We start from the raw sequence: 26,060 nt of genomic DNA on the forward strand, positions 1-26,060 counted from the left end.
CTCATTGAGTCTGTCTCTTCTGTAGTCATTATACATTTCTGTCTGAGTGTACTGTATTGTAAAGTTGCAACCTCCTGAATTAGTCCACAGTTTGTATATTCACCAGTGAATGACCCTGACTGTTTTCCCCCCAGGAAGTGGCAGAGTACTACTCTAAACACGCCCACTCGCCCCAGAGATGGCACACTCCCCAGGTGATAGAGGATCTGAAGGTAAGGAAGGACACGAGGGGGTGATGTTGGTGTTCTTTGATGTCAGCTCTTGTAGAGTGTTTGAGGAGTAAGTTGAAGTTGCCCCTAGACATTGATCTTGGGTCAGTATTGCATTTTCCCCATTTAATGCTTAAGGTTAGGATTGGGGAGGAGAAGCTGATCCTAGATCTGTACCTAGGGGAAACTTCACCCTGGAGCGGTGTTTGAGTTCAGAGGTAATTTAAGATATCCCCCCTAGGTGAAGGCCAGAGAGGCGGGGCTGTGGAACCTCTTCCTACCAGCAGTCAGCGGTCTCAGTCAGCTAGACTATGCCCACATCGCAGAGGAGACGGGACGATGCCTCTACGCCCCCGACATCTTCAACTGCCAGGCCCCTGGTAAGGCATGGTCACCACTGATGAAGCCTGTTGAAGTTATTGTTTGATAGTGTACTAAGTTTTAGACTAAGTTTTTCGCTGATGCACAACCAGGTAGATGATTTTTGTGTTCATAGCCATTCATGACTGATAAATTAATCTAATCTAATGATGTGAAAACATACTGGTAATCACGTTTCATATTAATGTAATTATTCTGTCATAAATTAAGTTATGTTATGTTGAGTTATAACATCATCTGGTGGTTGTTAATAAATGTCAATAGTCGGGGGGAATTCAGCAAGAAAATGGTTTAAGTTAGGAAATCTGTTCCCAAGTATTCTCATGAAAAAAAAAAGAGACATATAGTATGTGATAGTGTCTCAATGTATTCAAGTTATTCTTCTTTTTAAAAAACTATTTCTTTTTGCGCTTAGTTGTGGTCAAGTTGCAGTGTACAAATTATTATAATTGGGTACCCCTGCGAGTTGCATTGTCTTTGTGATGTGATGGTGTCATTGGATACTTCCTAGATCTATGGTTGTGTTTGCCCCTACAGACACAGGGAACATGGAGGTCCTCCACATGTTTGGTACTGAGGAGCAGAAGAGAGAGTGGCTCCAGCCCCTGCTCAGTGGACAGATCCGCTCCTGCTTCTGTATGACAGGTACGCTCTCAGCCCCAGAGCCATGCATTAATATATGGCTACACTATATCCCTACTATGTAATACTGTATCTCTATATACGGCTCCACTTCATCCTAATCATGTCAGTTCATGTAGCACAATAAGATATGACATAATGGAGTGCATTTATAAAGTACCTCAAATCGCATTACATTATATGGTGATAACTCTGCCCTTGTACCACAAATATGTACTCTAATAGCTTCCACCTGCGTAAATCTACTTGTTAAATTCACTCACTCGATCTTCTTTTTAATTACGTTTTGAGTTATAATGTCGACAGGAGGCTGGAAAAGCCCACTTACTCCAAAATAGACCAGTGACATGCTTAAATGGTCGCTTTTTTGTGCCAGTATGTTCACCACACAAAAAGGCAAACTCAGCTTCATCATTCATTGAATCAGATGGCTCATTCATCACAAAAACGACTGATATTGCCAACTACTTTAATGATTTTTTCATTGGCAAGATCAGCAAACTTAGGCATGACATGCCGCAATAAATTTCTAAAAGAGTAAGCAGGTGTAGAAGCAATAAACGCTGACACTACACATCCAAGTATATCTGACCAAATTTTGAATTCCGGAAAGTGAGTGTGGAAGAGGTGAAATAATGATTGTTGTCTATCAACAATGACAAGCCACCGGGGTCTGACAACTTGGATGGAAAATTACTGAGGATAATAGTGGACGATATTGCCACTCCTATTTGCCATATCTTCAATTTAAGCCTACTAGAAAGTTTGTGCCCTCAGGCCTAGAGGGAAGCAAAAGTCATTCCGCTACCTAAGAATAGTAAAGCCCCCTTTACTGGCTCAAATAGCCGACCCATCAGCATGTTACTCAACCGGCCTTAGTGATCTTTGTTTTCATTATATTTTAGTTGCCCCTTAGCCCGGTGCTGCCCTTAGTCCGGTGCTGCCCCTTAGGCGGTGCTGCCCCTTAGTCCGGTGCTGCCTCTTAGTCCGGTGCTGCCCCTTAATCCAGTGGGGTTAAGTTGGAGGGTGGTCATTTGGAGGAGGCTACTAAAGCGGGTAGTGACTATGGTGGGGTGGGGACCACGACCAGTGCCAGAGCCGCCACCGTGGACAGACGCCCACCCAGACCCTCCCTAGACTTTATGCTGGTGCGCCCGGAGTTCGCACCTTAGGAGGTTATGTCACACCCTGGCCTTAGTGATCTTTGTTTTCATTAATATTTTAGTTAGGTCAGGGTGTGACATGGTGAAGTATGTGTTTTGGTTTGTCTAGGGGTTTGTAGGTTTATGGGGTAATGTCTTGTCTAGGTGTTTGTATGTTGATGGCTGCCTAGATTGGTTCTCAATTGGAGACAGCTGTGGGTTATTGTCTCTAATTGGGAGCCATATTTAAGGCAGCCATGGGCATCATGTGTTTGTGGGTAATTGTCTATGTTGAACGTTTGTTGCTTGTCTGTGCACTTACGTTATTTAGCTTCACGGTCGTTTGTTGTTTTGTTAGTTTTGGATAGTGTTCGGTTTCGTGTTTTTTCTCTCTTCCAAAATAAAGAGATGTATTTTGCACACGCTGCGCCTTGGTCCAATATCTCACAAGAAGACGATCGTGACAGTTACCAACCGTTAGTAAAGTTTTGGAAAAAATTGACAACAGACTTTCAGCATGCTTATAGGGAAGGACATTCAACAAGCACAGCACTTACACAAATGACTGATGATTGGCTGAGAGAAATTGATGACAAAAAGATTGTGGGGACTGTTTTGTTAGACTTTGTCACGAACATTGAGAGACGGGTCAGACCAAGGTGCAGCGTGAAAAGCGTACATGTTTATTAACTAAATAAACATGCAACAAAACAAGAAACAACGTAACGTGAAGTCCTCAGGCTATACACATACAAGCCTAAACGGAACAAGATCCCACAACTAAGGTAGGCAACATGGCTACCTAAGTATGATCCCCATCAGAGACAACGAGCGACAGCTCTCTGATTGGGAATCACACCCGGCCAAACATAGAAATACAACCTAGATCTGCAACATAGAAATAGACTAACATAGATCTCAAATAGACATTCACACCCTGACTCAACAAACAAGAGTTCCATAGGTCAGGGCGTGACAGACTTCAGTGCAGCTTTTGACATTATCGATCATAGTCTGCTGCTGGAAAAACGTATGTGTTCTGTTAGACAGGGAACGCTTCATCCACAATATAGCAGGGGATGTAAAGCCATAACACATACGTTTTTCCAGCAGCAGACTATGATCGATAATGTCAAAAGGGTTTTCTTTAATAGAAGCCTCCAACACAATCCAGGAAGAATTAGGAATTCCCCAGGGCAGCTGTCTAGGCCCCTTACTTTTTAAAATCTTTACTAACGACATGCCACTGGCTTTGAGTAAAGCCAGTGTGTCTATGTGTGCGGATGACTCAACACTATACACGTCAGCTACTACAGCGACTGAAATGACTGCAACACTTAACAAAGAGCTGCAGTTAGTTTCAGAATGGGTGGCAAGGAATAAGTTAGTCCTAAATATTTCAAAAACGAAAAGCATTGTATTTGGGACAAATCATTCACTAAACCCTAAACCTCAACTAAATCTTGTAGTAAATAATGTGGAAATTGAGCAAGTTGAGGTGACTAAACTGCTTGGAGTAACCCTGGATTGTAAGCTGTCATGGTCAAAACATAATGATACAACAGTAGCGAGGATGGGGGGAGAAGTCTGTCCATAATAAAGCGCAGCTCTACCTTCTTAACAGCACTATCAACATGGCAGGTCCTACAGGCTCTAGTTTTGTCACACCTGGACTACTGTTCACTCGTGTGGTCAGGTGCCACAAAAAAGGATTTAGGAGTACACAGAGAGCAAACATTAATAATATGCATGTCAATCTCTCCTGGCTCAAAGTGGAGGAGAGATTTACTTTATCACTACTTGTATTTGTGAGAGGTATTGACGTGTTGAAAGCACCGAGCTGTCTGTTTAAACGACTAGCACGCAGCTCAGACACCCATGCATACCCCACAAGACATGCCACCAGAGGTCTCTTCAGGGTCCCCTAGTCCAGAATAGAATATGGGAGGTGCACAGTACTACATAGAGCCATGACTACATGGAAGTTTATTCCACATCAGGTAACTGATGCAAGCAGTATAATCAGATTTAAAAAAACAGATAAAAATACACCTTACGGAACAGAGGGGACTGTGAAGCAACACAAACATAGGCACAGACACATGCGTACACACACATTATAACATATGCGCTATACACACACATACACATGGATTTTGTGTTGTAGAGGAGTAGGGGCCTGAGGGCACACCATTTTGCCAGACCCCAGGAAGAGTAGCTGCTGCCTTTGCTAATGGGGATCCATAATAAATACAAATACACATGACCCTTTGGAAAGTACACTCTTAGAAAAAAAGGTGCTAAGTAGAACCGTACAGGGTTCTTCTTCTTTATCCCCATAGGGGAACCCTTCTATCTATAACCCTCTATGTAGGGTTCTTCAAAGAACACCTTGTACAGTGAGGGGAAAAAAGTATTTGATCCCCTGCTGATTTTGTACGTTTGCCCCCTGAAAATACATGATCAGTCTATAATTTTAATGGTAGGTTTATTTGAACAGTGAGAGACAGAATAACAACAAAAAAATCCAGAAAAACGCATGTCAAAAATGTTATAAATTGATTTGCATTAAATTGATTTGCATGAGGGAAATAAGTATTTGACCCCTCTGCAAAACATGACTTAGTACTTGGTGGCAAAACCCTTGTTGGCAATCACAGAGGTCAGACGTTTCTTGTAGTTGGCCACCAGGATTGCACACATCTCAGGAGGGATTTTGTCCCACTCCTCTTTGCAGATCTCCAAGTCATTAAGGTTTTGAGGCTGACGTTTGGCAACTCGAACCTTCAGTTCCCTCCACAGATTTTCTATGGGATTAAGGTCTCGAGACTGACTAGGCCACTCCAGGACCTTAATGTGCCTCTTCTTGAGCCACTCCTTTGTTGCCTTGGCCGTGTGTTTTGGGTCATTGTCATGCAGGAATACCCATCCATGACCCATTTTCAATGCCCTGGCTGAGGGAAGGAGGTTCTCACCCAAGATTTGACGGTACATGGCCCCGTCCATCGTCTCTTTGATGCGGTGACGTTGTCCTGTTCCCTTAGCAGAAAAAAAACACCCCCAAAGCATAATGTTTCCACCTCCATGTTTGACGGTGGGGATGGTGTTTTACATTTACATTTACATTTACATTTACGTCATTTAGCAGACGCTCTTATCCAGAGCGACTTACAAATTGGTGCATTCACCTTATAGCCAGTGGGATAAACCACTTTATAATATGTTTTTTTTTTTTTTGGGGGGGTAGAAGGATTACTTTATCCTATCCCAGGTTTTCCTTAAAGAGGTGGGGTTTCAAGTGTCTCCGGAAGGTGGTGAGTGACTCCGCTGTCCTGGCGTCGTGAGGGAGCTTGTTCCACCATTGGGGTGCCAGAGCAGCGAACAATTTTGACTGGGCTGAGCGGGAACTGTGCTTCCGCAAAGGTAGGGGGGCCAGCAGGCCAGAGGTGGATGAACGCAATGCCCTTGTTTGGGTGTAGGGACTGATCAGAGCCTGAAGGTACAGAGGTGCCGTTCCCCTCACAGCTCCGTAGGCAAGCACCATGGTCTTGTAGCAGATGCGAGCTTCAACTGGAAGCCAGTGGAGTGTGCGGAGGAGTGGGGTGACGTGAGAGAACTTGGGAAGGTTGAACACCAGACGGGCTGCAGCATTCTGGATGAGTTGTAGGGGTTTAATGGCACAGGCAGGGAGCCCAGCCAACAGCGAGTTGCTGTAATCCAGATGGGAGATGACAAGTGCCTGGATTAGGACCTGTGCCGCTTCCTGTGTAAGGCAGGGTCGTACTCTGCGAATGTTGTAGAGCATGAACCTACAGGATCGGGTCACCGCCTTGATGTTAGCGGAGAACGACAGGGTGTTGTCCAGGGTCACACCAAGGCTCTTTGCACTCTGGGAGGAGGACACAATGGAGTTGTCAACCGTGATGGCGAGATCATGGAACGGGCAGTCCTTCCCCGGGAGGAAGAGCAGCTCCGTCTTGCCGAGGTTCAGCTTGAGGTGGTGATCCGTCATCCACACTGATATGTCTGCCAGACATGCAGAGATGCGATTCGCCACCTGGTTATCAGAAGGGGGAAAGGAGAAGATTAGTTGTGTGTTGTCTGCGTAGCAATGATAGGAGAGGCCATGTGAGGATATGACAGAGCCAAGTGACTTGGTGTATAGCGAGAATAGGAGAGGGCCTAGAACTGAGCCCTGGGCGACACCAGTGGTGAGAGCACGTGGTGCAGAGACAGATTCTCGCCACGCCACTTGGTAGGAGCAACCTGTCAGGTAGGACGCAATCCAGGAGTGAGCCGCGCCGGAGATGCCCAACTCGGAGAGGGTGGAGAGGAGGATCTGATGGTTCACAGTATCAAAGGCAGCAGACAGGTCTAGAAAGACAAGAGCAGAGGAGAGAGAGTTAGCTTTAGCAGTGCGGAGAGCCTCCGTGACACAGAGAAGAGCAGTCTCAGTTGAATGACCAGTCTTGAAACCTGACTGGTTTGGATCAAGAAGGTCATTCTGAGAGAGATAGCAAGAGAGTTGGCTAAAGACGGCACGCTCAAGAGTTTTGGAGAGAAAAGAAAGAAGGGATACTGGTCTGTAGTTGTTGACATCGGAGGGATCGAGTGTAGGTTGTAGGGGTGCAACTCTCGCTCTCTTGAAGACGGAAGGGACATAGCCAGCGGTCAAGGATGAGTTGATGAGCGAGGTGAGGTAAGGGAGAAGGTCTCCGGAAATGGTCTGGAGAAGAGAGGAGGGGATATTGTCAAGCGGGCGGGTTGTTGGGCGGCCGGCCGACACAAGTCGCAAGATTTCATCTGGAGAGAGATAGGAGAAAGAAGTCAAAGCATAGGGTAGGGCAGTGTGAGCAGTACCAGCAGTGTCATTTGAGAGGAGAACAAACGAGGATTGGATGTCGTCAACCTTCTTTTCAAAATGGTTGACAAAGTCATCCACAGAGAGGGAGGGGGGGGGGATTCAGCAGGGAGGAGAAGGTGGCAAAGAGCTTCCTAGGGTTAGAGGCAGATGCTTGGAATTTAGAGTGGTAGAAAGTGGCTTTAGCAGCAGAAACAGAGGAAGAAAATGTAGAGAGGAGGGAGTGAAAAGATGCCAGGTCCGCAGGGAGTCTAGTTTTCCTCCATTTCCGCTCGGTTGCCCGGAGCCCTGTTCTGTGTGCTCGCAATGAGTCGTCAAGCCACGGAGCAGGAAGGGAGGACCGAGCCGGCCGGGAGGATAGGGGACATAGAGAGTCAAAGGATGCAGAAAGGGAGGAGAGGAGGGTTGAGGAGGCAGAATCAGGAGATTGGAGGGAGAAGGATTGAGCAGAGGGAAGAGATGATAGGATGGAAGAGGAGAGAGTAGCGGGAGAGAGAGAGCGAAGGTTGCGACGGCGCATTACCATCTGAGTAGAGGCAGAGTGAGTAGTGTTGGAGGAGAGCGAGAAAGAAAAGGATACAAAGTAGTGGTCGGAGACATGGAGGGGAGTTGCAGTGAGATTAGTAGAAGAACAGCATCTAGTAAAGATGAGGTCAAGCGTATTGCCTGCCTTGTTAGTAGGGGGGACGGTGAGAGGGTGAGGTCAAAAGAGGAGAGGAGTGGAAAGAAGGAGGCAGAGAGAAATGAGTCAAAGGTAGACGTAGGGAGGTTAAAGTCACCTAGAACTGTGAGATGTGAGCCATCCTCAGGAAAGGAACTTATCAAGGCGTCAAGCTTATTGATGAACTCTCCAAGGGAACCTGGAGGGCGATAAATGATAAGGATGTTAAGCTTGAATGGGCTAGTGACTGTGACAGCATGGAATTCAAATGAGGAGATAGACAGATGGGTCAGGGGAAAATGAGAGAATGTCAACTTGGGAGAGATGAGGATTCCTTTGCCACCACCCCGCTGACCAGATGCTCTCTGGGTATGTGAGAACACATGGTCAGACGAGGAGAGAGCAGTAGGAGTAGCAGTGTTTTCAGTGGTAATCCATGTTTCTGTCAGCGCCAAGAAGTCGAGGGACTGGAGGGTAGCATAGGCTGAGATGAACTCTGCCTTGTTGGCCGCAGAACGGCAGTTCCAGAGGCTGCCGGAGACCTGGGTCGTGTGTGCAGGGACCACCAGGTTAGAGAGGCAGCAGCCACGCGGTGTGAGGCGTTTGTATAGCCTGTGCGGAGAGGAGAGAACAGGGATAGACAGACACATAGTTGACAGGCTACAGAAAATGGCTACAATAATGCAAAGGAGATCGGAATGAAATGAACTTGTCACGCCCTGGCTCTGGCGACTCTAATATGTTGAGCCAGGGTGTGTAAAGTCTATGTGTTTTGTTCTAGGTTTCACTTTCTAGTATTGTTGTTCTATGTTGGCCAGTGTGGTTCTCAATCAGAGGCAACGTGATTCAGCTGTTGCTTGTTGTCTCTGATTGAGAACCATACTTTAGCAGCCTGTTTCCCCACAGAGTTTGTGGGATCTTGTTTCTAGTCTGTTGTGTTAGACCGTGAACTGTCACGTTATCGTTTTGTTGTTTTTTGAGCGTGTCTCTAATAAAGAGTATGTTTGCCTGCAACGCTGCGCCTTGGTCCTCATCTCTGTTAGACGATGGTGACAGAACTAAACATCTGGGAAAGCGAGAGTGCCTCCCTCACTTACGTTTCACTGAAACACCCAAATATAACTCTCCCAACTTCCACCTCAGAAACTATAATTGTTGTAAACTACAGCGGTTCAATGTTTTCTAGGAATAAACTAACTTAGTTTATTCAGCTAGCTAACTTGGTACAGTATTCTTCCGTGAAAACCGTCCAGGGCACCTAGTCCTATGACGCCATAGCCAACTAGCATGCCAGGCTCCAATAACACGGTTTAGCACCAATACTCGGCCACAACAAACCACCAGTGTGTCAACACGCCAAGCAGATCATTCGTGTGGGTTAGTCCCGACAGCTTGAGCGAGTCCGTCGTCAACTTATTCAGCCAGTTAGTTAGCTAGAATAGTTAGCATACTAGCTAGCCATTGCTTTCTGCCAACCAAAAAACGGCACGAACACACAGAGAGAGCCAAGCTAACGTTAACTCTGTAGCTCAGCTGGTAGAGCACGGCGCTTGTAACGCCAAGGTAGTGGGTTCGATCTCCGGGACCACCCATACACAAAAAAAATGTATGCACGCATGACTGTAAGTCGCTTTGGATAAAAAAGTCTGCTAAATGGCATATTATATTATATTATATTATTATTAGATTATATTATATATTATAACTAGTCACCCATGTCCCGAATTCCCTTGAACGACTCTGGTTACCAGTATGTAAAAAACCAGTATGTAAAAAACAAAACACAGATGTAGGTTATAACTTACCCCTAGCAGCTACTGTTAGCTAGCCAAGTGCAAAGCTAGCCACGGAATCGACTCAGCCAGTTGGCGTCTGTTCGCTAGGTCGTTCCAGCTATTGTTTATGACACCATTTGTATTAAACCACCACACCCTGTGCATTGTGTATGTTTTTTCTTCTTCTCATCGCCTCTAACCCTCTGTTCTTGGGGTCATAGGCAGCATTCCTCCTCCTCCAAACACGGTGAGGTGAGTTGATGCCAAATAGCTCGATTTTGGTCTCATCTGACCACAACTTTCACCCAGTTCCCCTCTGAATCATTCAGATGTTCATTGGCAAACTTCAGACGGCCCTGTGTGTGTGCTTTCTTGAGCAGGGGGACCTTGCGGGCGCTGCAGGATTTCAGTCCTTCACGGCGTAGTGTGTTACCAATTGTTTTCTTGGTGGCTATGGTCCCAGCTGCCTTGAGATCATTGACAAGATCCTCCCGTGTAGTTCTGGGCTGATTCCTCACCGTTCTCATGATCATTGCAACTCCACGAGGTGAGAGCTTGCATGGAGCCCCAGGCCGAGGGAGATTGACAGTTCTTTTATGTTTCTTCCATTTGCGAATAATCGCACCAACTGTTGTCACCTTCTCACCAAGCTGCTTGGCGATGGTCTTGTAGCCCATTACAGCCTTGTGTAGGTCTACAATCTTGTCCCTGACATCCTTGGAGAGCTCTTTGGTCTTGGCCATGGTGGAGAGTCTGGAATCTGATTGATTGATTGCTTCTGTGGACAGGTGTCTTTTATACAGGTAACAAACTGAGATTAGGAACACTCCATTTAAGAGTGTGCTCCTAATCTCAGCTCGTTACCTGTATAAAAGACACATGGGAGCCAGAAATCTTTCTGATTGAGAAGGGGTCAAATACTTATTTCCCTCATTAAAATGCAAATCAATTTCTAACATTTTTGACATGCGGTTTTCTGGATTTTTTTGTTGTTGTTATTCTGTCTCTCACTGTTCAAATAAACCTACCATAAAAATGATAGACTGATCATTTCTTTGTCAGTGGGCAAACGTACAAAATCAGAAGGGGATCAAATACTTTTTTCCCTCACTGTATATGATTCTGCCTAAAACCCTCTATGAAGGGTTCTACCAAGAACCATTTTATCATTTAAAGGTTCTTCCTAGAACCACCTATGAAGGGTTCTACCGAGAACCCTTTTATCTTTGGAGGGTTCTTCCTTGAACCCTCTATGAACAATTCCACCAGCATTATTAGCCTTTAAAATGTTATTATTGATGACAATACATTAAATATATCATAAGGCCTTTGAGGGCCTAGTTATACCCTAACATAGTGGTGTTAGGAATCTCCTGGTTACAGGCCACATCAGGCCTGCAGGTGACATACACTACTGGTCAAAAGTTTTAGAACACCTACTTATTCAATGGTTTTTCTTTATTTTTTACTATTTTCTACATTGTAGAATAATAGTGATATATGAAAACTATGAAAAAACACAAATGGAATCATGTATTAACCAAAAAAAGTGTTAAACAAATCAAAATATATTTTATTTTATTTTTATGAAACAGCCACCCTTTGCCTTGATGACAGCTTTGCACACTCTTGGCATTCTCTCAACCAGCTTCACATGGAATGCTTTTCCAACAGTCTTGAAGGACTTCTCGCATATGCTGAGCACTTGTTGGCGGCTTTTCCTTCACTCTGCGGTCCGACTCATCCCAAACCATCTCAATTGGATTTATAAAAAAATATATAAAAAAATAAAGGTTGGGTGATTGTGGAGGCCAGGTCATCTGATGCAGCACTCCATCACTCTCCTTCTTGGTAAAATAGCCCTTACACAGCCTGGAGGTGTGTTGGGTCATTGTCCTGTTGAAAAACAAATGATAGTCCCACTAAGCCCAGACCAGATGGGATGGCGTATCGCTGCAGAATTCTGTGGTAGCCATGCTGGTTAAGTGTGCCTTGAATTCTAAATAAATCACAGACAGCGTCACCAGCAAAGCACCCCCACACCATAACACCTCCTCCTCCATGCTTTGCGGTGGGAAATACACATGCGGAGATCATCCGTTCACCCACACCCCGTCTCACAAAGACACGCCGGTTGGAACCAAAAATCTCAAATTTGGACTCCAGACCAAACGACACATTTCTTCCAGTCTAATGTCCATTGCTCGTGTTTCTTGGCCCAAGCAAGTCTATTCTTATTATTGGTGTCCTTTAGTAGTGGTTTCTTTGCAGCAATTCGACCATGAAGGCCTGATTCACACAGTCTCCTCTGAACAGTTGATTTTGAAATGTGTCTGTTACTTGAACTCTGTGAAGCATTTATTTGGGCTGCAGTTTCTGAGGCTGGTAACTCTAATGAACTTATCCTCTGCAGCAAAGCTGTCAAGGCAAAGGGTGGCTATTTGAAGAATCTCAAATATAAAATATATTTTGATATATTTAACACTTTTTTGGTTACTACATGATTCCATATATGTTATTTCATAGTTTTGATGTCTTCACTATTATTCTAGAATGTAAAAAATAGTAAAAACCCTTTAATGAGTAGGTACTACCTACAGTATATATATATATTTCCTTTATTATTTTCCACTAACCCTACCACCCCTCCCCTAATTGGAGAAAACTAATGAACAACAACACTTACTCTTTTACTTCCAGCTTATACACACTATATACCTTTTACGGACACAATCTATTTTACAATAGTTATATTTTGTTTGTTTTTAGTCCTTCCTCTACCCTCAACCTCTCCCATCTATTTCTGAAGTCCATCCAGTTTGAATTTTATTTGCCATATATTTTTAACTGTGCTGTTTCACAAAAGTTTTGAACCTATATACATTTTACAGACCCAGTATATTTTACATTTGTTATCTTGTTGTTATTAGTTGTTGTTATTAGTCTCACCCTTCAGCTCCATTCAACTCCTCCCATCTATCTCTTAACACCATCCATGGCTTTCTATTTGCCATATATTTTTCAACTGTGCCTTGATGCTTCACAAAAGTTCTGAACCTTTCTATTCTCATAGTTTCTACAGATTGTAAATTAAAGATAAACATTTTTCCTAAAGTATTATTATATTATTGATCGATTGACCATTACTTTTCAAATCACCCAGTATTGCTATCTGCAGCGTTAGCTCCAGGTAAATGTTGCAATTCTTCAGCTATTCCTGTACCTGTGACCGAAAACAAGCTACATATCAAAATAAATGATCTAATGACTCCGTCTCTTTGCAGTAAAATCTGCAGAGCTGGGAAGGTTGTATCCCCCATATATATAACATTATATTGGTTGCAATAATTTTGTAGAATAACTTAAATTGAAAAATTCTAAGTTTTGAATACGGTGTTGTTTTGCGTATCAGTTCATAAACCATGTGCCATGGAATCGGTACTCGAAAATCTCTTCACAACTATTTTGCAATCTATATGGCACAGGTGTAAATTTGTTGGTCCTTAAATTAAACTGGTATATATTTTTTTTTATCACCATTTTCTTTAACCAATTTTGGTATTTAATGCAGGGCCTACAGACAAGTTCCTTACTTTTTCCACCTTCCACTTGCCTCTTCCATATTTGCGGTAATGCTGCAATTAGTTGGTTGTAATTTTAACATAACTCCAACAGGCCTACAGTGGGGGAAAAAAGTATTTAGTCAGCCACCAATTGTGCAAGTTCTCCCACTTAAAAAGATGAGAGAGGCCTGTAATTTTCATCATAGGTACACGTCAACTATGACAGACAAAATGAGAAAAAAAATTCCAGAAAATCACATTGTAGGATTTTTTATGAATTTATTTGCAAATTATGGTGGAAAATAAGTATTTGGTCGATAACAAAAGTTTCTCAATACTTTGTTATATACCCTTTGTTGGCAATGACACAGGTCAAACGTTTTCTGTAAGTCTTCACAAGGTTTTCACACACTGTTGCTGGTATTTTGGCCCATTCCTCCATGCAGATCTCCTCTAGAGCAGTGATGTTTTGGGGCTGTCGCTGGGTAACACGGACTTTCAACTCCCTCCAAAGATGTTCTATGGGGTTGAGATCTGGAGACTGGCTAGGCCACTCCAGGACCTTGAAATGCTTCTTACGAAGCCACTCCTTCGTTGCCCGGGCGGTGTGTTTGGGATCATTGTCATGCTGAAAGACCCAGCCACGTTTCATCTTCAATGCCCTTGCTGATGGAAGGAGGTTTTCATTCAAAATCTCACGATACATGACCCCATTAATTATTTCCTTTACACGGATCAGTCGTTACACGGATCAGTCGCAGAAAAACAGCCCCAAAGCATGATGTTTCCACCCCCATGCTTCACAGTAGGTATGGTGTTCTTTGGATGCAACTCAGCATTCTTTGTCCTCCAAACACGACGAGTTGAGTTTTTACCAAAAAGTTCTATTTTGGTTTCATCTGACCATATGACATTCTCCCAATCCTCTTCTGGATCATCCAAATGCACTCTAGCAAACTTCAGACGGGCCTGGACATGTACTGGCTTAAGCAGGGGGACACGTCTGGCACTGCAGGATTTGAGTCCCTGGCGGCGTAGTGTGTTACTGATGGTAGGCTTTGTTACTTTGGTCCCAGCTCTCTGCAGGTCATTCACTAGTTCCCCCCGTGTGGTTCTGGGATTTTTGCTCACCGTTCTTGTGATCATTTTGACCCCACGGGGTGAGATCTTGCGTGGAGCCCCAGATCGAGGGAGATTATCAGTGGTCTTGTATGTCTTCCATTTCCTAATATTTGCTCCCACAGTTGATTTCTTCAAACCAAGCTGCTTACCTATTGAAGATTCAGTCTTCCCAGCCTGGTGCAGGTCTACAATTTTGTTTCTGGTGTCCTTTGACAGCTCTTTGGTCTTGGCCATAGTGGAGTTTGGAGTGTGACTGTTTGAGGTTGTGGACAGGTGTCTTTTATACTGATAACAAGTTCAAACAGGTGCCATTAATACAGGTAACGAGTGGAGGACAGAGGAGCCTCTTAAAGAAGAAGTTACAGGTCTGTGAGAGCCAGAAATCTTGCTTGTTTGTAGGTGACCAAATACTTATTTTCCACCATAATTTGCAAATAAATTCATTAAAAATCCTACAATGTGATTTTCTGGATTTTTTTTCCTCAATTTGTCTGTCATAGTTGACGTGTACCTATGATGAAAATTACAGGCCTCTCTCATCTTTTTAAGTGGGAGAACATGCACAATTGGTGGCTGACTAAATACTTTTTTCCCCCACTGTATTTACGATATAATTTACAAAGATTATACCTTTTTATTTATTTTTATTGAAAAATTCTGTGTTTTTTTTTATCAATTAGTATATTTGAGTTTAACCACAATATTTGTTGTATTATATGTTCCGTCTTTTCTGGTGGATTAAATTGAAATTGCAACCAACTTCCTATGGCTTGTTTTAAAAACAACTATATTTTGGAGATGATTTTGTTTTCAAATAACCGAAAGTGAGGGATTGTAATCTGAATAAAGGGAAAAAGGCCATTCTTGAACATTGGGTGAGACATTCTTACTAATTTGCTAGAGAACCAGTTTGGATTTAAGTATAACTTTTGTATGACTGACACCTTTAGTGAGAGGTCTAATGCTTTAATATTTAATCATTTCTGCCCTCCGAATTCATATTCATTATATAAATAGGCCCTTTTCATTTTGTCTGGCTTGCCATTTCAAATAAAATTGAATATCTTTTGCTCATATTATTTAAAAAACTGTTCGCTAGGTGAAGGCAAGGCCATAAGCAAATAGGTAAACTGGGATATGACTAAAGATTTAATCAGGGGGATTTTTCCACAAATAGACAGGTATTTTCCTTTCCATGGTAGCAAGATCTTATCTATTTTTGCTAACTTTCTATTAACATTTATTGGAATGAGATCATTTCTTTCTTTCGGGATATGTATACCGAGTATGTCCACATCCTCATCAGACCATTTTATTGGTAAAGTACACGGTAATGTAAAAGTTGTATTTTTTAGTGATCCAATACGCAATATAGTACACTTATCATAATTTGGTTTTAATCCAGAGAGGTGAGGCTGTGGAGGGATCGAAATTGTGGATTTAAAAGAAAACAACATGAATCATCAGCGTACAATGACACATTTGTTTTTAAGCCCTGGACTTCTAACCCCTTACAATTATTGTTGGATCTGATTTTACAGCTAACATTTCGATGGCAATAATAAATAGATATGCCGATAGAGGACCACCTTGTTTTACTCCTCTTGACAGTTTAAAACTTTCTGACGTAAACATTATTTATTATTTTACACATAGGGTTACTACACATAACTTTAACCCATTTTATAAGAGATTCTCCAAAATTGTATATAAACTCCAGTCGTACTTTATCAAAGGCCTTTTCAAAGTCAGCTATGAATACCAGGCCTGGTTTCCCAGATTTTTCATAGTGTTGTATTGTTTCCAGTACTTATATTATCTCCAATGTATCATACATCTAAAAAACCTGTCTGATTAGGATGAATAATATCCAACACTACCTTTTTAATTCTATGTGCTAAGCATTTTGCTATATTTTTTGCATCACAACACTGAAGTGTAAGAGGCCTCCAAATCTTTTAATGGACTGGATCTTTATATTTACCACTTGGATCCTGTTTCAGTAATAATGAAATCAGACCTTCTTGTTGAGTGTCTGATAATCTACCATTTATATAGGAGGGGTTAAAACATGCTAATAACGATCCGCTGAGTATATAAAAAAAGGATTCTTATACCTCCACTGGTATGCCATCCAGCCCTGGAGTTTTCCCGGACTTAAAGGCTTTAATTGCATCAAGAAGTTCCTCCTCTGTAATTTGGCCTTCACATGAGTCTTTCTGTATGGCTGTTAATTTTACATTATTAATAGAAATAAAATCCATACAATTAGCTTCGGTTAGTGGAGGTGGAGGAGACTGAAATGAAAACATATGCTTAACGTACTTTACTTGCTCTTTCAAAACATAATTTGGTGAATCATGGGAGACTCCGTCATTTGTAACAATTAGTACATTCTTTTTGGTAGCATTTCTATGTTGAAAATGAAAAAAGAATTTGGTGCATTTTCCCCCATATTCCAGTTCGCTTTATATTTATTATATATTACACTTGATCTTTCTTGAATAAGTTCCTCCATTTCTTTTAGTTTTTCCTCTAACTTATTCTGAGCCTCTATAGTACAGTTATTATTGCTATCTATCTGTACTGTTAGTCCTTCCATTTCCTTTGTTAATATGGACCCTTTTGACCTAAATTGCTTTTGTTTCAGAGATGAGTACTGAATTGCATGGCCTCTAAAGGCACATTTAAAAGTGTCCCATACAATAAGGGGATCTGCTGTACCTATGTTATGTTGGAAAAGGTCAGTTATAAATAGTTCTGTCCTAGTTAAAAACAATATCATCCAATTTCCAATATATATGCCAATTATGTGATGGTCCGACCGCATTTTGTCCCCTATCAACACTTTTTAAACTTTTGGTGCCAGAGAGAATGATATAAGAAAGTAATCAAGACGACTAGCTTGATTGAGCTTCCACCATGTATATCTCACTCGGTCAGGATATTTAAGCCTCCATATATCCACTAGTTCCAATATAACCATGACATTCGTGATTTCCTTAAGTGCATGAGGGTGATAGTTTGTAGTGTGATTTCCTTTACGGCCCATAGAGGTATTTAAAACCGTATTATAATCTCCCACCATAATAATGGACAAGAGGAACACCTACGTGAGAATGCTATTCATTGACTACAGCTCAGCGTTCAACACCATAGTGCCCTCAAAGCTCATCACTAAGCTAAGGATCCTGGGACTAAACACCTCCCTCTGCAACTGGATCCTGGACTTCCTGACGGGCCGCCCCCAGGTGGTAAGGGTAGGTAACAACACATCTGCCACGCTGATCCTCAACACGGGGGCCTCTCAGGGGTGCGTGCTCAGTCCCCTCCTGTACTCCCTGTTCACCCATGACTGCATGGCCAGGCACGACTCCAACACCATCATTAAGGTTGCCGACGACACAACAGTGGTAGGCCTGATCACCGACAACGATGAGACAGCCTATAGGGAGGAGGTCAAAGACCTGGCCGTGTGGTGGCAGGATAACAACCTCTCCCTCAACATGACCAAGACAAAGGAGATGATTGTGGACTACAGGAAAAAAAAGAGGACTGAGCACGCCCCCATTCTCATCGACGGGGCTGTAGTGGAACAGGTTGAGAGCTTCAAGTTCCTTGGTGTCCACATCACCAACAAACTATCATGGTCCAAACACACCAAGACAGTCGTGAAGAAGGCACGACAAAGCTTATTCCCCCTCAGGAGACTAAAAAGATTTGGAATGGGTCCTCAGATCCTCAAAAAGTTAAACAGTTGCACCATCGAGAGCATTCTGACTGGTTGCATCACCGCCTGGTATGGCAACTGCTCGGCCTCCGACCGCAAGGCACTACAGAGGGTAGTGCGTATGGCCCAGTACATCACTGGGGCCAAGCTACCTGCCATCCAGGACCTCTATACCAGGCGTTGTCAGAGGAAGGCCCTCAAAATTGTCAAAGACTCCAGCCACCCTAGTCATAGACTGTTCTCTCTGCTACCGCACGGCAAGCGGTACCGGAGCGCCAAGTCTAGGTCCAAAAGGCTTCTCAACAGCTTGTACCCCCAAGCCATAAGACTCCTGAACAGCTAATCATGGCTACCCGGACTATTTGCACCCCCACCCCATCTTCTTACGCTGCTGCTACTCTGTTAATTATTTATGCATAGTCACTTTAACTCTACCCACATGTACATATTACCTCAACTACCTCAACTAGCCGGTGCCCCCGCACATTGACTCTGCACCGGTACCCCCCTGTATATAGCCTCCCTACTGTTATTTTATTTTACTTCTGCTCTTTTTTTCTCAACACTTTTTTGTTGTTGTTGTTTTATTTTACTTTTCTATTGAGAAATAAATGCATTTTTGGTTAAGAGCTGTAAGTAAGCATTTCACGATAATGTCTACACCTGTTGTATTCAGCGCATGTGGCAAATAAAATTTGATTTGATTTATATTGCTTGTAGGGTATAAATAAATACTTATACCCTACGTATATATTTTCAAAGAAGTGTGGATCATCATTATTTGGACCGTATAGGTTAATGAGCCATATCTGTTTATGGTCCAATAACATTTAAAATCATCCATCTACCTTGAGGATCTGTTTGGACAATTTGCACATTCGGATCAAAATTACTGTTAATTAATATCATCACCCCTTTTTAATTTCTTTGCCCATGGGAGAAATATATTTATCACCCCCAGTCCTTTTTCCACACAACTTCATCTAAAATTGTTGATTGAGTTTCCTGTAAACAATAGATATTATAATATTTATATTTTATCCAGGTAAATACTGATCGTCTTTTCTTATTATCTGCTAAGCTTTTACAATTATAACTGGCTTACTTACAAAAACTATTCTTAGGATGTTAAAGGTTCTAGGTAGAACCCTTTGCCTTACAAATAACCCTTGTCTTCCAAAAAGTGTTCTTCTGATTGAAATGGTTCTTGGTAGAACCCTATCCCTCCGCAAAGAACCCTTTTGGAACCCTTTTTTCTAAGCATGTAATATCACTGTTAGCATGCTTGTGGTGGTGCTGCCTCCTCTCAGACGACCCCACCTGAGGGGAGGTTGTATATTTATCTCAGCATGTACAGGCTCTGAGTAGAGATATCTCCATAAAGACACTGAACACTCAGAGCGAGGCCTGTGGGACAACACCATGAGTCAGAATGTTGAGAATGAGCCAATTTCCTCTGTGTGTTACCAATTACAGAGAAATAGTATGCATCACAAATGGCACCCTATATCCTATACTGTGCACTACTTTTGACCAGGGTCCCTAAGGCTCTGGTAGAGCTCTGGTCAAAAATAGTTCACTAAGTGGGGAATAGAGTGGCATTTGGGACACAGCAATAGTAATTTAATGATGTCAGAAGGGACGATAGTGGGCGTTAGGTTCCCTTGTGTTCCTGCAAATACAGATGTTGTTTTCGAGGTGTTTGTGTGTGTCATCGGTTTGGTTGATTTAGGATGAGCTTCCCACTCCTGTGAACACATTGCTGGGAATTTACTGTGCATAGAGATACACGCGCATACACAGAGAGAGAGTATGTCCTGCTGTGTTAAACACTACCCAGTGATCTCTGTGTGGGTGGGTGGATGGTTAGTGTTTCCTGTCCACAGACTTTAGGAAAGGGTTAACACGCACATTACCATGCTTTTCCCGTTTTTGGTGCAGTTACAGGCCCAAAGTTGACATAGTAGAAAAACATAGACTGTACCAATAACTCATTTTTACCTCTGCCATTTTACCCTGTCAACAGAGCCTGATGTGGCCTCCAGTGACGCCACCAACATGGAGTGTACCCTTCAGAGGGACCAAGACCATCACATCATCCACGGGAGGAAGTGGTGGAGCAGTGGTGCGTAAACCTACTTGTTATTTCATTAACTTCTTTTTAATTCTGTTTTGATTTATAATTCCAGCTGGAGACTGGGAAAGCAGGGATGCCTATCCAATATTCACTTATGCCAAAATAGACCATTAACACGCTTAAATGAGTCGCGAATGAAAAAAGATTGAAGCTCTCTCTCTCTCTCTCTCTCTCTCTCTCTCTCTCTCTCTTCTGTTTGCATGCCACCAAAGCAGAAAGGCCTGAAGTGTATAAGCTTAATTGTGACTCCTTCCGTGCTATTTGAACAATGCTCTAAGTGCCTGAGAGCAGTTACCACCCAAAAGCAGCACTTCTTTTCATCTCTCTACCCAAACAGACTAATGAGGTAAACCCCAGAGTGGGAACATTTTACCCTCTGAGCCACACATGGCTAACAGAACTCATTCTTGGAACGAAGACATGAGTCATAGAACAAGCAAACACTGAAAGGACCATGTTAAACATTGTGTCTTGTGCATCAATGTGCTTTAAGTGCTTTAAAAGGCCAATTAAGGATTGCGTGACTGTTTATTTCATACATTGACTCAGTTTGTATATAGTGGATGAAGAGGTTTATTTGTGGGATCTTTGACAAAGGTGCAGATACGAGTGACTCACCGGCCAAACAGTATCTCCACCCTATAAGCAAGGGATCATCAACAAACTCAGCAAAAAAAGACTGCGTTTATTTTCAGCAAACTTAACATGTGTAAATATTTGTACAGTGAGGGAAAAACGTTTTTGATCCCCTGCTGTTTTGTACATTTGCCCACTGACAAAGAAATGATCAGTCAATAATTTTAATGGTAGGGTTATTTGAACAGTGAGAGACAGAATAACAACAAAAAAATCCAGAAAACGCATGTCAAAAATGTTATAAATTGATTTGCATTTTAATGAGGGAAATAAGTACCCCTTCTCAATCAGAAAGATTTCTGGCTCCCAGGTGTCTTTTATACAGGTAACGAGCTGAGATTAGGAGCACACTCTTAAAGGGAGTGCTCCTAATCTCAACTTGTTACCTGTATAAAAGACACCTGTCCACAGAAGCAATCAATCAATCAGATTCCAGACTCTCCACCATGGCCAAGACCAAAGAGCTCTCCAAGGATGTCAGGGACAAGATTGTAGACCTACACAAGGCTGGAATGGGCTACAAGACCATCGCCAAGCAGCTTGGTGAGAAGGTGACAACAGTTGGTGCGATTATTTGCAAATGGAAGAAACACAAAATAACTGTCAATCTCCCTCGGCCTGGGGTTCCATGCAAGATCTCACCTCGTGGAGTTGCAATGATCATGAGAACAGTGAGGAATCAGCCCAGAACTACACGGGAGGATCTTGTCAATGATCTCAAGGCAGCTGGGACCATAGTCACCAAGAAAACAATTGGTAACACACTACGCCGTGAAGGACTGAAATCCTGCAGCGCCAGCAAGGTCCCCCTGCTCAAGAAAGCACATATACAGGGCCGTCTGAAGTTTGCCAATGAACATCTGAATGATTCAGAGGAGAACTGGGTGAAAGTGTTGTGGTCAGATGAGACCAAAATCGAGCTCTTTGGCATCAACTCAACTCGCCGTGTTTGGAGGAGGAGGAATGCTGCCTATGACCCCAAGAACACCATCCCCACCATCAAACATGGAGGTGGAAACATTATGCTTTGGGGGTGTTTTTCTGCTAAGGGGACAGGACAACTTCACCGCATCAAAGGGACGATGGACGGGGCCATGTACCGTCAAATCTTGGGTGAGAACCTCCTTCCCTCAGCCAGGGCATTGAAAATGGGTCGTGGATGGGTATTCCAGCATGACAATGACCCAAAACACATGGCCAAGGCAACAAAGGAGTGGCTCAAGAAGAAGCACATTAAGGTCCTGGAGTGGCCTAGCCAGTCTCCAGACCTTAATCCCATAGAAAATCTGTGGAGGGAGCTGAAGGTTCGAGTTGCCAAACGTCAGCCTTGAAACCTTAATGACTTGGAGAAGATCTGTAAAGAGGAGTGGAACAAAATCCCTCCTGAGTTGTGTGCAAACCTGGTGGCCAACTACAAGAAACGTCTGACCTCTGTGATTGTCAACAAGTGTTTTGCCACCAAGTACTGAGTCATGTTTTGCAGAGGAGTCAAATACTTATTTCCCTCATTAAAATGCAAATGAATTTATAACATTTTTGACATGCGTTTTTCTAGATTTTTTTGTTGTTATTCTGTCTCTCACTGTTCAAATAAACCTACCATTAAAATTATATACTGATCATGTCTTTGTCAGTGGGCAAATGTACAAAATAAGCAGGTGATCAAATACTTGTTTCCCTCACTGTATGAACATAACAAGTTTCAACAACTGAGACATAAACTGAACAAGTTCCACAGACATGACCAACAGAAATTGAATAATGTGTCCCTGAACAAAGGGGGGGTCAATATCAAAAGTAACAGTCAGTATCTGGTGTGGCCACCAGCTGCATTAAGTACTGCAGTGCATCTCCTCCTCATGGACTGCAGCAGATTTGCCAGTCCTTGCTGTGAGATGTTGCCCCACTCTTCCACCAGGGCACCTGCAAGTTCCCAGACATTTCTAGGGGGAATGGCCCTAGACCTCACCCTCCGATCCAACAGGTCCCAGACGTGCTCAATGGGATTGAGATCCGGGCTCTTCGCTGGCCATGGCAGAACACTGACATTCCTGTCTTGCAGGAAATCACGCACAGAACGAGCAGTATGGCTGGTGGCATTGTCATGCTGGAGGGTCATGTCAGGATGAGCCTGCAGGAAAGGTACCACATGAGGGAGGAGGATGTCTTCCCTGTAACGCACAGCATTGAGATTGCCTGCAATGACAACAAGCTCAGTCTGATGATGCTGTGACACACCGCCCCAGACCATGACGGACCCTCCACCTCCAAATCGATCCCGCTCCAGAGTACAGGCCTCGTGTATCGTTCATTCCTTCGACGATAAATGCAAATCCGACCATCACCCCTGGTGAGACAAAACCGCGACTCGTCAGTGAAGAGCGCTTTTTGCCAGTCCTGTCTGGTCCAGCGACTGTGGGTTTGTGCCCATAGGCGACGTTGTTGCCGGTGATGTCTGGTGAGGACCTGCCTTACAACAGGCCTACAAGCCCTCAGTCCAGCCTCTCTCAGCCTATTGTGGACAGTCTGAGCACTGATGGAGGGATTGTGCGTTCCTGGTGTAACTTGGGCAGTTGTTGTTGCCATCCTGTACCTGTCCCGTAGGTGTGATGTTCGGATATACCGATCCTGTGCAGGTGTTGTTACACGTGGTCTGCCACTGCGAGGATGATCAGCTGTCCGTCCTGTCTCCCTGTAGCGCTGTCTTAGGCGTCTCACAATGCGGACATTGCAATTTATTGCCCTGGCCACAACTGCAGTCCTCATGCCTCCTTGCAGCATGCCTAAGGCACGTTCACACAGATGAGCAGGGACCCTGGGCATCTTTCTTTTGGTGTTTTTCAGAGTCAGTAGAAAGGCCTCTTTAGTGTCCTAAGTTTTCATAACTGTGACCTTAATTGCCTACCGTCTGTAAGCTGTTAGTGTCTTAACGACCGTTCCACAGGTGCATGTTCATTAATTGTTTATGGTTCATTGAACAAGCATGGGAAACAGTGTTTAAACCCTTTACAATGAAGATCTGTGACGTTATTTGGATTTTTACGAATTATCTTTGAAAGACAGGGTCCTGAGAAAGGGGTGTTTCTTTTTTTGCTGAGTTTTTATATATATATATAAAATTTGGCTGCCAGTTTGGGAATCCTGTCATATCCCATGTATTTAGCTGATGTTGTTTTCAGTTTAATTTTGAATGGGACAACATGAAATGTACTACTCTGCGTGGGTACATTGAAAGTCTTTGGGTTGAAGTTGCCACTGTCAAAGTGGTGTGACATAACAGAAACAACCTCACCGACATTAAATCACTGCCGCTGCGTAGTTATCCTCCAGATAGAACAGTAAACAAGCATTTCCTGTCATAGCCATGGTTTAACATTAAATAAATCACGTCTGGACCGTGGTCTCAGCCAATCAGAATCCAGGATCAGCACCCTTTGTGTAATGTTAGTTAGATAATATCAGTTTCACATGCTATTGTATATCATTGATCACTGTTATCATAACTTGTGTTGTGAATGAGACGTATGTATGCCTGTAGATGTTGCTAACTGACCCCCTCAATCACTGTCCGCTCTAGGACATATTCCAGATGTTAAACTGTGGTTTGAGGCCGTCCTCATTTCAACATTCTCTGCATGACATGGAACATTGGCCTGTTGTTTTCAGTATCGGCACGGAACGTATCCTTAACCCTTTTCTAGACTGTCTTGTCTTATTTAGTCAGTCATATCTGTATTGTGTATCAGACTGTGAAACACTGTCTGCGTTCCAAATTTTGACCAGAGCGGTATGGGCCCTGCTCAAAAGTAGTGCACTGTATAGGGAACAGGGTGCCATTTGGGATATAGCCCTAAAATGATCACTCTTATGGCATGTTGAGTTTCATCAACACTTATGCAAGTTATGCAAGTTTGACAACGTCTAATTGGCAGTGCATGTAGGGGGGTTCCAAACCCAAGAACAAAAGGAGTAGTGGTCTGAATGAATAACAGAGACATCATTATCTTAAACTAGTGTTTTTTCTAGTTTTCCAGCTTTAGGGTTCAATCGAAGGATGATTATTATGCAATTAGTCATTGATGATATACAGTACTTGTAAAACGTTTGGACCCACCTACTCATTCAAGGGTTTTTCTTAATTTTTTGTATTTTCTACATTGTAGAATAATAGTGAAGACATCAAAACTATGAAATAACACATATGGAATCATGTAGTAACCAAAAAAGTGTTAAACAAATCAAAATATATTTTATATTTGAGATTCTTCAAAGTAGCCACCCTTTGCCTTGATGACAGCTTTGCACACTCTAGGAATTGTCTCAACCAGCTTCATGAGGTAATCACCTGGAATGCATTCCAATTAACAGGAAAAAAGTTAATTTGTGGAATTTATTTCCTTCTTAATGCGTTTGAGGCAATCAGTTGTGTTGTGACAAGGTAGGGGTGGTATACAGAAGATAGCCCTATTTGGTAAAAGACCAAGCCCATATTATGGCAAGAACAGCTCAAATAAGCAAAGAGAAACGACAGTCCATCATTACTTTAAGACATGAAGGTCAGTCAATCCGGAAAATTTCAAGAACTTTGAAAGTTTCTTCAAGTGCAGTCGCAAAAACCATCAAGCGCTATAATGAAACTGGCTCTCATGAGGACCGCCACAGGAAAGGAAGACCCAGAGTTGCCTCTGCTGCAGAGGATAAGTTCATTAGAGTTACCAGCCTCAGAAATTGCAGCCCAAATAAATGCTTTACAGAGTTCAAGTAACAGACACATCTCAACATCAACTGTTCAGAGGAGACTGCGTGAATCAGGCCTTCATGGTCGAATTGCTGCAAAGAAACCACTATTAAAGTGCACCAATAAGAAGAAACTTGCTTGGGCCAAGAAACATGAGCAATGGACATTAGACCAGTGGAAATGTGTCCTTTGGTGTGATGAGTCCAAATTTGAGATTTTTGGTTCCAACCGCCGTATCTTTGTGAGACGCAGACTAGGTGAAAGCATGATCTCCGCATGTGCGGTTCCCACCGTGAAGCATGGAGGAGGAGGTGTGATGGTGTGGGGGTGCTTTGCTGGTGATTTATTTAGAATTCAAGGCACAATTAATCAGCATGGCTACCACAGCATTCTGCAGCGATACGACATCCCATCTGGTTTGCGCTTAGTGGGACTATCATTTGTTTTTCAACAGGACAATGAC

At 43.0% G+C, this 26,060-nt stretch overlaps 1 protein-coding gene across 2 annotated transcripts in view; it reads left to right on the forward strand.

The window, feature by feature from the left end:
• The window catches only part of LOC121550003 (acyl-CoA dehydrogenase family member 11), a 99,327-nt gene that overhangs the window by 5,609 nt on the left and 67,658 nt on the right, over window positions 1–26,060 (forward strand). For both annotated transcript variants that reach the window (XM_041862052.2, XM_041862050.2), the window contains 4 exons: window positions 135–212; window positions 451–589; window positions 1,128–1,235; window positions 20,113–20,211. In XM_041862052.2, the coding sequence (XP_041717986.1) occupies window positions 135–212; window positions 451–589; window positions 1,128–1,235; window positions 20,113–20,211 (424 nt within the window). The remainder of the gene's footprint in view (window positions 1–134; window positions 213–450; window positions 590–1,127; window positions 1,236–20,112; window positions 20,212–26,060) is intronic.

Source organism: Coregonus clupeaformis, chromosome 34 (assembly GCF_020615455.1).
Source record: "Coregonus clupeaformis isolate EN_2021a chromosome 34, ASM2061545v1, whole genome shotgun sequence".
Lineage (NCBI taxonomy): Eukaryota > Metazoa > Chordata > Actinopteri > Salmoniformes > Salmonidae > Coregonus > Coregonus clupeaformis.